Raw genomic sequence first — 13,952 nt, forward strand, 5'->3', positions numbered from 1 at the left:
AGTCCATATCCTTCTAAACCCTACCTATCAATGGACCTATCCAAATTTTTTTTTAATGTTGCTATTGTACCTGCCTCAACCACTTTCTCTGGCAGCCCACTCCATATATGTGCCACTCTCTGCATGAAGAAGCTGCCCCTCAGGTCCTTCTTTAATCTTTCTCCTATTACCTTAAACCTATGCCCACTAGTTTTCCATTCCCCATCCCTGGGAAAAACATTATATGCATTCATCCTATCTATGCCCCTCATGATTTTATACCACCTCAATAAGGCCAGCCCTCATTCTCCTATGTTCAAAGGAATAAAGTCCTATACTGGCCAACCTCTCCCTATAACTCAGGCCTACTAGTCCTGGCAAAATCCTCAAAAATCTTTACACACTTTTCTGTTTAACTATGTCTTTCCCACAACAGGGTGATCAAAACTGGACACAATACTCTAAATGTGGTCTCACCAACAACTTATACAACTGTAAAATAACATATCAACTCGTATACTCAATGCCTCAACCGATGAAGGCCAGCATGCTAAACGCATTCTTCACTACCCTGTCTATTATCATCCCCTAATTTTATATTATATAAAATCTGGAATTAAAAGCCTTGTGTCCAAAAAACTAACATATGGTCACTAAAAGCCTATCTGATTCACTAATGTCCTTTAGAGAAGATATCTAACACCCTCGCCCATAGTGACCTATATAAGACTCTAGACCCGCAGCAATGTGACATGCTGCCCTCTGAATGACCTTGCTAACCACTCAGGTGTTTCTTTTCCGTAAATTTTTTCATTACTTATTTGCAAATCAACATAATCAGAAACGTTATTACATATCTCCTGAGCAGGTGGAACTTGAACCCCAGCCTCCCAGTCAAGTTGTGTTTAAGGGAGTGGTTCATCGTGGCCTGATCACAGTTATGAACTGGTAGAAAATGCTGGCCTTACTAACAACATGCATATCCTGTCAATGGATAGATTTTTAAAAAGTGCAAATCTTTACAGGATTTTGACACTGAATTTCGTGAAATGCACGTGTGTAATTTTATGGAATCTCCTCCATTTCTACTTTCTCTCACTCTTAAATCTCAAGTTCTATTGGTTTTAATGGATTTCTATAAATAACCAATTGTTTCAGATAGTTCACCCAAGCAAAGTGTTACCAGATTATGTTACCGCTTGTAACATAGTAAAAACCTGCCAAAGGGTTCATGGAAGTTTGAAATTACACAGAAATTGACACTGAGCCAAAACAAGGAGATGTTGGAACATTAGACCATCGTTTGGTGAAAGAGGTTGATTTAAAAAGTGGGATTTAAAAGAAGGAAGGTAAGTAGAGGGGTCCAGGGAGAGAATCCAGAGCCTATGATTAGCGAAGTGAAGGCGCTGGCACCCATGATAGTGCATTCACAATTTTTACTAGTCAAGACAACATCAACTGAAGGAGCAAGGTCAGATTTTGCATGATTGTATGGCTGGTGATTACAGGATTGGATGGGGTTGAGGACAAGGCTACAAAAGGGAGTGAAAACAAATGAATCTTTTTTTTAAAAAAAAATACAGAGGTTGCCAAAATGTAGGTCAACAATCAGAAAAGTAATGGATGAATGTTGCTTGGTCAGAGTCAAGATATAGGTAGCAAGTTTTGGATGCCCTAAAAATAATGCAGAATACAAGGCAGAAGGTTATCCACTAGATCGTTGGAATAATTTGAGCCTGGACATTTACAAAAAGGTATGGATAAGGGCTTTGTCAGCAGATGGGCTAAAGTCAGGGCACAACTATTTAGGCAGAAATAGGATTATGGTGATTTTTTTTGGTTGGAACCTCCAGCATAAATTCAAATAGGAGCCAAAGATGTAGTTAAGGTTCAGACAGTGGGTAGGCAATAGGATATGGTGTCACCTCCCCACCACACCCCATGCCCAAAACCTATCCTCAGTACCTCATTTCTATCCCCCAATCTGGCAGAACACAACTCCTGTAGTTATACAAGTTTATGCAATTAGAAATGCAAAAAAAATTATTCAAATTAAGCCACACACAAGACAGCCAAGCTTGATCTTGGCTGGCTATAAGATCACAAAAAGGGAGGGTACACAATTTTTCCTCCTCTTAGTATGTAGTGCTAATGCAGTACTCCTACACTTATGACACAGGATCAATTTGGCACTTCTGCTCTGTGAGGCTCTATTGTTACATGACTTCTCCAGCTAAGACACAGTTGATAGACTCTGAAACAGAGTCTGAGGAATGAAAGTACAAAGAAAACATCAACCCTGCAAATTAATTGGCTTAATATGCCAGCTAAATCAACTACATCCGCTATGTACATCTTCTGGCGCCAAAAGAATCTGCCAAGTATTACTCTGCCTGCAAGAAACATTCAAAACAAATATGACCTTGTATTAGTGTAATTTACCTGGAATGTGAAACAAAGTCATAGACAGGAATCTCAACGGTTTTGCCTTCAACAATATCCCTCAGGGTGTTCAATATTAATTCATTATCAAAAGCATCTGTAAATAAAATAAAATGGAAACAAAAATCATAGAACATAGAACAATACATCACAGAACAGGCCCTTCGGTCCTTGATGTTGCACCAACCTGTGAGCTAATCTAAGCCCATCCCCTATACTATCCCATCATCATCATCCATATCCTTATCCAAGGACTGTTTAAATGCCCCTAATGTGGCTGAGTTAACTACATTTTCATCGTGTGAACAAAGACTACAATGGTACATCATTAAATTCTCTGTTGATAGTTCCCTTGCCAAATTCCAAGTACCTGGATGATCGAAGTTAAATTGGCCTTTCATTGCTTTTCCTTTCTGTTCTGCTGTTAACACTTGGTAAAAGCTGTCTTGACTCACAATAACCACCTGCCGCTTATGATGATCGATTTCATTTTGGCCGAGAAGCTGGACTATTTTTGCACAAACTGAAGACTACCTCAGAAGAGAGAAAGAAAAATACAAATTTAGTGAAGTAGCAGTTCCTACATTAGCTATTTCACTAATATTTGGCCCCAACATAATTCAAAACTATACAAAAGTAGAACAATAAACAACTTCTAGAGAGATGTAGCAATGTTAAATTTTTAAAAAAGGACATTCTTAACATTTGACATACTTCAGCTTAATAACATGCAGAGATAGTTAAACCAAATATCAACATCTTACCGACAAGACTAAACCAGGATTACTATCTCTGGTTTTGTCGTCAGACAAAATTGAGGCAGTGAGAAACTATTATCACCAATAGGCACAACAATACTGAAGAGCTGGGCACAACTGCTATGAAGTTATGTCTATACCAGTGTGTGAAGTAGTTCCTTAAAATTAAGCAATGAATCTTAGATACAAAAGCAACAGGTTTCTGTCAGATTTTGAGAAAGCGTAATAATGAGCAGTTGAAAAAAAACTTCCTCAATCATGAATTACATCCAGTGCTACAGATATAAATGCTAATCTTCCAAATTTGAGATTACACATGCCTAATGGGCAGAGGGCATACTGATGGTTATAGGTCAGTGGTGGATCAAAGTGGACTTTCGTAGTACAGGGGTAGTGTACTACCTTTGAACCAGGAGGCCTGGGTTAAAGTCCCACCTGCTACAGAGGAGGGTACTAACATCTCTGAACAGGTTGATTAGGAAAATAAAAAAAACAATGTAGGTATTGAGAACTTGCTACTCTACAGCTTCAAATATAAGCAATCAAGCAAGGAGGAATCACCAAGCCCTTTGACTGGATATGGTTCGAAAAGAAAAATATTCCAGTTAAGCCAATGAACGTATCCAGCATTGATCACTGGATAGTGATGTGGAGCAAGAAATGAGATGACCCCCATTCCCCTTCCCAGAGGCCTGGAGAATTGCATCCAATTTTTATAGTCCTACTTCTGTCCTGCCAAAGATCAGCACAGCACAAAATGTAAAAATCTGGCCTACAGCAGGGTTATCTTGTTACAAATCCAATACTGCAGTACGCAATCAAAGTATGACTGCCTATTAGGTCACAGTTTATCATTCAGCCACCTACATATTCTAAGCCGTCCTTTGCAGGAAATAGAACAAAAACTGCCATACCAGGTGGGGTTCATGAGCAACACCGGGCAATGTTTAACAGAGATCATCTCTATGACATAAATGTCATTTCATGAGATTGAAGGCCACAGCAGTTGCTTTTATAACAACAGTTACAAGAAAAGACAAATTGACAAATGGAGATGCTTCTGCAATGCAAATGAGCAATTTCTACGAACCATTGGAATTTAGTGTTGGTTTTCTTCATATATCAAAATAATTCTAGAATGAAATGCAATAAAGTATTCATTGCAGCTACAACTTCCACTGTCTTTGACAAAGTCCAGATTTGGGGCTTCTAATTTTGCAGGTAGAACAGGGAAAGATACAATTCAAAGGTCAGGACTATTTGTAAACGAATCACTGAAAGAGGTGGGGGAGATGAGTGGGTAGTTAATTAATATCAGGATTCCATATAGTTTGAGAATAAAAGCAAGAAAATGATGATAAGCCATTCTGAAATGTTGGCTTCAGCCTCAACTGGAACATTGTACCCAGTTCTGGACATCACTTTAGGAAGGATTAGAAATGAGAGAAGATTCACAAGAATAGCACCTTGGATGAGGAACTTCAGTTATGTAAATGCATTGGAGATGCCAAGGCTGCTCTCCTGGAGGGTAAGTTTGACTGGACACTTTACAGTACTGCTCAAAATACAAGGCACAGGAGAAACTATACCCAACAGCTTTAAGGTCATCATCAAAAGCCAGGAGGAAAAGCATTTTCAGAAAAAAACTGCAGCAAATGGTTCCACTGCCAGATAATGTTGCGGAGGCAGATTCAATCCTGGCATTCAAAAGCGAATTAAATCACTTCCTCAAAAGAGACAAAAAAGATTGGAAGACAATTTAAAGAAGATAGGCGAATGGAACCAGATGAATTGCTCTTCCCACAGAAGAGTGACAGACAAAACAGGTCAAATAGTTTTGTTCTGTGCTGTAACCATTCCACAATTCTAGCAATGTCTCAAATGTTTTGTCATTTTCTTTTAAATTCAGGTCATCAGAACTGGGGAGGAAAACCTAGATTGGATTTTATTGCAGGAAGCAAACAACTATGTGATAGCCGCTTGTGTTTACTCGCTGCCTAAACTTTCTATTTTGACTGCAAATTCTGCTTTCTAGATAAGAGAGCAGAATCAGACTTAGCAACACAAATGCAAGGAGCCAATGCATTAGATGTATAGATCCTGCTTTAAGATTGAAAGTCCAATGCAAAAATGCATAAATACCAAGTTCTATTTTTGAAAGCAGTATGGCCAGATGCCCTGAAAACACATTACTCACATTAGCACACAGGAAGATTACTGAGCAAGGCTATTTGTTTAGTTGCTTTTCAAATTTTTTCTCTTACATTGACAAACCCTTGACTGCCAACTCTGTCAGCTACACATCAGAAAATAGTACAATGAACACGAAGAACAAATCCTAAGTCACTGAAGGCAAAGAAGTTCAGAATTCTTGCCATATTCATAAGGTTGACTCTGGCTGAACAGAAGTAAACCGATCTCAGTCTCCTCATTCCAATCTCTAGAGGCCATGGGTGAACGTTTAAAAAATTTCAGGATTCAACAAATCAAAAAAAGTCAATTTTTAATATATTAAAGTGTGGGAGATTATTCTTCCAACAAAAACAAAAGTCTGGGAATTTTATTGCAAAATTCCACCCATATTTCTTGAGACGGAGAAACTAAGTCAAATTTCTTTTATAAAACTGGTTTTCAACCAAGTTTGGAGTTCTACATCTTTCCAAGTGAAAAGTTACAATTTGATCATGTAGAGATTTTTGTAGTTTGTGCAAACCATCCATGTCAAGAGAAGCCATTTAACTGGTGAAATGCACAAGTCTTGTCAAAGTCGAGGGAGAATGGGTTGAAAATATATCATCCAAGATCGAACTGTGGATCAGACTCGATTGACATAATTCTGCTCCAAAATGGCCCATGTGCTCTAGTGGGAAGGCGAAACTATAACTTTATGGGGTGGTGGTCCCTTTAGGAATTAGGATCTGAATTCTGGTTTTAAACAAAACTGCTGCATTCCAATAAATAATTATGGGATCAAATAGCCTGGGAGTACAACAATAGAAGATGGGTCAACAAGTTATTTAGAGACATAAATAGGTTCCTATGGCTAATACTAGTTTTAACACGGTTTGAAAACAAGGGAAAATTCTGTCTGCTAACTCTGTTCTCTTGACGATGCTGATGGATGAACTGAGTTAACCCAGGACTGTTTGTTCCACTTAATGTGCTATGTGTTGTCCTAGTTTTGTTTCCTCTCAATCAATTAAGCAGTCCCTAGCTCTTCAGTAGATTAGAACTCTGATATTACCCCTCAAATGGCCAATTTACTATTAAAGTAATACAACTGTTTGGGTAACTCCATTGATTGCACTTTTTAAGTGAGCACATTTGTCGTTTTTTTCAAAAATTCCAAAACAAATCATTAATTATGCTGGAAATACTCAACAGGTTAAGCAGCATCAGTGAAGAAAGAGAGAAACTAAGCTAACTTTCCACACTTGTGGTATTTCATCAGAATTCCTATGCTGTTGGGTCTACTGCATAAATAATACATACTGTAAAAAAAATGCAGTTTTAAGGATAAAATAATTTTGCTAGTCATTAAATGAGCTGGTTAGTGGCTCAGGACAATGGGAAAGTTACAGCCACGTTGACACCATTCAAATTCTCCATGCTCAAGGGAACTGTAAAGATTGGATTCCTCTAAGATGTGCAATTTGAAACTTTTAGCTCCATTGTGATAAACATGTTCACATTATCACTTCCAGAATTTGGATTTTTAAAGCGAGGTAGATGAATTTTAGTTTCAGTTCTGTGAAGATGATTTTGTTTTAAAAAAAGTCAGACATCATTTGGCATAGTGACCTCAATGTGTAATTTCCAAGAAAGTCTGATTCATTCAATGCCCAGCAGGATATCTGTGATGTTAATCAGTGGAATAATTATAATGCTGAACTTACGACAGAGAACAGAGACTGGGGCAAGTAGTTTAGTTTTTGACTTCAAAATCGACAGTGTTGAGGAGCACAGTTACCACCTTGTAGACGAATCAACATTTTCAGGTTCAAATCTCACCATGACAGATGGTTGAATTTGAATTCAATAAATGTCTAGAATTTGGATGCTCATGATGACCATGAACCCATTGCCAATTGTCAGGAAAACCCCATCCTGTTCTTATCATCCTTTAGGGAATCAAACTGCTACCCTTACCTGGTCTGGTATACACATGGTTCCAGGCCCACCATAATGTGTTTGACACTTGCATTGCAAAACACCTATGTTCTGTCCACAAAATGACCCTGAGCTTCCAGTTGCCTACCATTTCAACACATTCCCTGGTCAACATTTCCATTTCAGACTTGCTGCAGTACTCCAGAGAAGCTCAGCGCAAGCTGGAAGATAAGCACCTCATTTTCCACTTGGGAACCCTGCAGACTTCAGGTCTCAACATTGCCCTCCATCATTTTAGGGCCTGAACAGCTCCTTCTGTGTCTTTTCCCCACCCATGTACATTAAGCTCTTTCAAGACATGGGCTTTCAGCACAGCCATCCCCTTTCCATCTACTTGTGGTGCCCATTATTTGTTTTTCATTCTTCTGATCATACTACCATCCATCCCTTTGTCTGCTTAATTGTTGATCTCTCTCTGTGCTCCATCTCCACTTATTCACTCACTGCTTTTCCACCTCCACCCCTGTCTTTGGCATTACTTTTTCCTAGCTACTATCAGTTCTGAAGGGTCACTAGACTCAAAACATTAACTCTATAGTCTCCCCCCAGATGCTCCCAGCCCTACTGAGCCTCTCAAGCATTTTCTGTTTTTCTCTCAGCAGAAATCAGTTGAAATTTGAATGCTGGTTTTTAAAAAAAAGTTTAAAAATCTGAATAGCTGCCCACTGTAAGCAGCTCTTAAGAGGGAGTTGAATTTCTGGTATATTTCAGAGAGAGAAGGTTTCCACAACAAAACTTCATTGTTAAAGAATATTATAACAAGGAGAATCTTGATCTGAAGTGGCTGCAATAAAGATATCAGGGAAACCCAGGTTTGATGGGGAGTTTGTAGCCTTTGAATGATTGGAACAGATACTAAGGGACTGCTTTCCTGGAAGAAAGCGGGAACCCCAAGAAATGTCAGTCAGTATGCAAATTATTGACAATACCCATACTAAGCTGTTAGTCTTTAAAGTTTTATAAAATTTGACTTGAGGTTTGGAGGTGCAAGTATAACAGATGTAGAAGCAAAGTGAATTTATAAACATTCAACTGAGAGTAATTGTGTTTATTGTATTTTTATTATTTAACACTGACTATTTACGATACAGTACAGCTATTATAGCTCATGTTCTTTGAATTTTCTGTAGGAAGACGCTTTTGTTGAAACCATGAACTCTGTGGCTTCATTCTTTTTGATTCTAAAAATCATTGTAGGTCTTGACCAAGATCATATTTATAACTAGTAAACAAAGCAGAGCTTCTGCTTCCAGGGAGTCAACAGTCATGTCAAAATGAAGTGATTTTCCATGGTCAATTCCAAACAAAGGTCAACTCCATAAATGACCTTTACACTGTGGGCAGGAACAGCCTTCCTGAGTAGGTGGAGTTGCTCATCCTTGGGTAGTGGGAGTTATAGGAGAAATCCGAAAAAAAAATTTCTTCCAAAAAAAATCCGTTCAGGGCCACTCAATTGAAAACGTAAAGAAAAAGCAAGACTTTCATTAGGCAATGACATTAGAGGCTATGGAACTGATGCTTGTTGATGGACATAAAGTGCAGATCAGTCATGATCTTATTAAAATGGAGAATGTCTCTAGGGACTGGATGGCCCACATCAAATCTCGTTTAGCCTGCACTATCAATACAGCAGCTTTTGCTGCATTTGCAGCCTGAAGCATTGAAGTGGAACTACTTCTTGTATTGTTTAAGATTAATGAAATGATCAACAGAAATAGTCATACAGAATGAGACAGATCAATGAAGCAATGCAATATGCAATCAATGCAAGCCACTAGCCAATGAGGAAGAAAGGATGTCAAACATATTCTCCTCACACAATACAACATTCAGCTGATCAATGAAATACAAGATGCTGAACAGACTGCATTACCTAATGCAGCAAATATATTGGCTATTCAACAAAGCTGTGTCATAACTTGACTGCACACATCAGCACAATGCAGTATAGCATTAAGCAAGGTACTAATGTCATCAGCAGCAGGGATGTGCTGTAAGGTTATTGTTAGACCGGTATAGAGAAAATATTTTAAGCTTAAATCACATGATTGCAAATTTGATTTTGCTGGTTAAGTTCAAAGACATCCAAAATAATATCCAGGAGATACAAAAACACATAGCACTTTTCATCATTCCAGGGCCATCATTATTTTGCATTATGGATGGATTTAACACACAGAATTCAATTTTAACTGCAAACAGCAAACTGATCTGGCACCCATGTGTTATAGGAAATTGCATGCATTTTTTTTCCAAAATCCATTTTTATAAAAGAACTTAGAAAATGCTAGAAATATACATTGCTATGTTATTTTGTTTCGCAGTCTATATCCTGAATGGCCTATGTGCGCTCAATGTCATTGGCTTCCATTTTCAGTACCTGTAGTTCCTATTTCACTGGAGTTTAATAATTAAAAAGTCTTTGCGGTTAGTGCTTCAAAGATTAGAAGCAACTTCAGAGATTGTCCATACCATTAAATAATTTGCAATTTATACAGCAGCTTCCGCACGATCCCGAAGCACGTCTTTGGTATGATATAGAACTATTGCAATGTTGGCAAAGACAGGATTCCTACACATTAAAATTCCCAAGCCTTTGTGATCCTTTGCATACAATTATTTCAACAGGACAGACTGATCCCTCTTTTATATATCAGTAATGCCTTGGAACAATACGCACGTATACCGGCTGACCAGCAACTAGACCATTTTACGGAGGTTTTATATATGCAGAAAATAAATGACGGTAATTTTGACGATCTAATTTTGGCATTCATAAAAATCAGAATACGTGATTAAATATAGCATTGCTTTCAGGACGGAAGTCCAAACACAACGTTACTTTCAAAAATCAGTGCATACTGGAAATTCCCTTTTATTTCCCATTTGATGTAGCAGACGTGGCAATTCCGACTAATCTGGAATATATGAACGTAAAAAAAAGACAATCCTTTTCTTTTTTCTATATTATAGAGACCCTACACACGTGAATCTAACGGTTATGTCAATTTCCAGTTCCTGATACCTTCTGGCACAGCCTACAAATGCATTAAACAAAAAAAAACTATTATGCCAACTTCAAAGATGTCGACCTTTTCCGACGCAAAAGCATTCTTCTGAGAAATGGGCAAGCAAAGAAATAATTCAATTTATGATTAAAATGCTTAATATGTGCAGCTGTTCGACAGTTCCCCCAACGGATAGAAAATGGCCGGATGACCCCCCCCATCCCCATAAAACAGTAGCTATATAAAACTTACTAAACGATGACAACAAAATTAGTTTTTTAATTTAAGAAAAACTGAGGCGGTATATTGTTTTGTTGCTAGGGAATTCAGGAAGATCATTAATGAGGATAACCTTGGGTACAGGGATTCTCACAAGAACCTAATATCATGTTAGCACATGGCGGGAAACATGTGGCTGACCGGATACAATGTGCGAAGAAAATATAGACAGCTAGCTAGTTACAGCAAACTTGACCTGTTCTGGGAGGAGTCTGGCGCATTACAGAGGGCTCCGGCTCTTAAAGAGGAACGTTCTCATCGTTTCCAAATCACCCTTACAAATGTATAACTTCAACAATACATGCCTTTACTGGAAGAGCTTCTAGCCCCACATTAAAACCTGGCCCCTCCCGTCTCGTTTGCACCTTTTCCGGGCAAATCTTAAATATAACATCTTGCATGGTCTGTGAACTGTTTAAAAGACAATAGATGCAATTGCAGTGACTGGAGGGTTGGACTAGCTTCCCTCCATGCTTCAGACAGAACATCCGCCACGGATCAGACGTTACTTTGTTACATATTCCAACAATATTCCGATGCGTGAAATCACGACCTGTCAGTATTTATCCCCGCCCGTCACATTGCAACACTGTAGCACCCAAACGAAAAGGGTCTGTAGACACTTCCACCTCCCTATTACTAAACCCACAGGCAGCCCGGGACAAAGAAGCGTCTAAACCCCCGGAGAAGGCACACAACTCGCTGACAAACATTGAAAACGCATCAATCGGATACATAAGCCATACTTTGCCGCTGGCGGTGCCCCCTCCGACCCCGATTAGAAAGGGCTTGCGGGGCTTGTGGTTCTGCACCGTTTGGTCGCTGTCTCCTGCCATGGTTCACACAGCCCTCGGTTATTTTCTCTCCTCCCTCCCCCACCTGCGATTCCGGGTTTGGTTGCTCCAAGGGTTAAAAAAAAGGCTAACTCGATTGGATTTCTTGCCGCATTTCTGAAAAGCGCCCGAATTTATATTTCTGGAGGATGATGACACACTCCAGACGGTTTCCGATCCCCACCCGCTGCATCTGACTAGGTACAGCAGACTACTGACTCAGAATCCGCCTTCCCAAGGAACACTAACCAGGCATGCCAACTTTATACTCAAGGGCAGGGGCGGAGAGTAGCTGAGTAATGAAAAAAACAACCACCCAAAGCTCACCTTACTGGGAATGACCAACCAATAGCATCCAAAACAGTAAGTCCTAAAATATTTTAATACCTTTAATAAAAATTTATATTTTTCAGAAAAAATCCAAAAAAACACGAGGGTCTGAACTTTCATCTGTTTAACTGTTTGTGACCAATGCTTTGTTTTATTTCTCTCTTTATTCCATTAACGAGGATCTAATATCGAATGATTGATTGAATTATTGTCACGCACACCACAATACAGTGAAAAGCTTTGTTTATGAGCAGTACCAGTCAGATAGCAAGCAAACGATGTGTAGATGAAAAAGACTTAGACACGTACAGGTTACATTATATGAGGCTAGGGTCCAGTCAATGGTCTGATAATGGCAGGAAAGAAGCTGTTCCTGAACCTGCTGGTGAGTGTGTTCAGGCTTCTGTATCTTGTGCCTCATAAAAGAGGCTGCAGGAGAGCATCACCAGGGTGCAATGGGTCTTCGATAACACTGGCAGTCTTTCCACGGCAGTGAGCCATGTAAATGGAGTCTATGGATGGAAGGTTGGGTTCTGTGATGGTCTGGGCTATGCACACCATGTTCTGCAGTTTCTTACGATCCTGGGCTGAGCAGATGCCCGACCAGGCCATTGTACACCTGGACAGAATGTTTTCAAGGGTGCATCTGCAGAAGTTGGTGAGGGACCTTATGGACATGCCAAATTTCCTGAGCCACCTGAGGAACAAGAGGCATTGTGCCTTTTTGACTGTCGCATTTACGTGGGAAGTCCAGTACAGGTCATCGGTTATTGTCACTCCGAGGAACTTTATGCTGTTCACTCTCTCAACCTCAGTTCCGTTGATTTGGATGGGGACATGTTCTCCTCCTTACTTTCTGAATTCAATGATCAGTTCTTTAGTTTTGCTTACATTGAGAGACAGATTGTTTTCATTGCACCATGTCACCAAGCCCTCTATCTCCCTTCTGTATTTTAACTCGTCATTGTTAGATATCCGACCCACTGTGGTGGCGTCGCCAGCGTACTTGCAGATGGCATTTGTTCGGAATTTGGCAATACAGTCGTAGGTCTACAGAGAGTACAGTAGGGGGCTGAGAGTGCATTCTTGGTGGGATCCAGTGTTGAGTGCTATTGTGGAGGGAGTGCAGTTACCTACTCTCACTGATTGCAGCCCATGGGTCAGAAAGCTGAGAATCCAGTTGCAGAGGGCGGAACCGAGACCAAGGACTTTATCTTCTAAAGACTACACCTTCTATCTCTCAGCATTGTTACTCTGCTGAGAACAAGGAGACAGTGAAGGGTGTTGGAGCATATGCCATATCCAGAAACTACATATGCTGAAGTCTGGAACTATTGTGCACTTTATTCTCTCAGCCTTTTGTAATTTAGTACAAACAAATCTTTGTGAATACATCTACCCAGTCTGATGCCTTCCTGATACCATGTGTTTTTTTCCTCATTGTTTTTGAAGACCTTGGGTACGGAATACACACATATTTCTTCCAAGGTCAGGATCCCCATTACAGGGACCACAGGAAATAATTTTTACATGCTGGTGTGGATTTTGGAAACCACCTCAGAGAGCTTGTTGCCGCTGGGAACATTCTGAAAGATGAACGTAAAATATCTCGACACCTTTGAATGTTACCATTAATGCTGTATTGTGATGTGGAGATTTTTTTAATGCAATGTTTAAGTATAGGGACTTAGCTGCAAAGGTAAGTTGACCCTGCATTGACCACTATGGTGTTAGTATTGTCATGCCTAATTGAGTCATTTTTCCATTGAAGAAACTGGCATTGTACATTTAAAATGTTCTATGAGCCTCTGATATCACAGTTTTGTTGTGGATTAAATTGACTGGTTTTTAATCATACCCTACTTTTGAAAATTGAAAAATTTCTCTGCACTTCCGGATCTCCATTCACTGACCTACACTTTGAATTGAAAATTGGACACCATTCTATTTAGTCAGTTTTAGACACTTTTGAACGTTTTTATGATGACAGCTGTAGCCATTATGACTGTTTGGGTGGGTTTCAAAATCTAATGTAGATTCAGTTTAGACGTGGTCCATTAATCCAAGAACAATTGAAAGTTTTAAGAGCTATGATAATATGTTTTTGAGGTGCCCAGCATGTCAACAATTGCTACATTTAAGGACTAACTAGG

General features: G+C 39.3%; 1 protein-coding gene across 1 annotated transcript in view; it reads right to left on the bottom strand.

Moving 5' to 3' along the window:
* LOC125456179 (uridine-cytidine kinase 2-like) overlaps window positions 1–11,742 on the bottom strand; it is a 34,581-nt gene extending 22,839 nt beyond the window's left edge. Inside the window, exons 1-3 of the mRNA XM_048539012.2 lie at window positions 11,383–11,742; window positions 2,792–2,951; window positions 2,422–2,518 (exon numbers count right to left, since the gene is read on the bottom strand). Coding sequence (XP_048394969.1) covers window positions 2,422–2,518; window positions 2,792–2,951; window positions 11,383–11,472 — 347 coding nt within the window. The 5' untranslated portion in view covers window positions 11,473–11,742. The remainder of the gene's footprint in view (window positions 1–2,421; window positions 2,519–2,791; window positions 2,952–11,382) is intronic.
* Window positions 11,743–13,952: the final 2,210 nt, after the last annotated feature.

Source organism: Stegostoma tigrinum, chromosome 8, assembly GCF_030684315.1.
Source record: "Stegostoma tigrinum isolate sSteTig4 chromosome 8, sSteTig4.hap1, whole genome shotgun sequence".
Classification (NCBI taxonomy): Eukaryota; Metazoa; Chordata; class Chondrichthyes; order Orectolobiformes; family Stegostomatidae; genus Stegostoma; species Stegostoma tigrinum.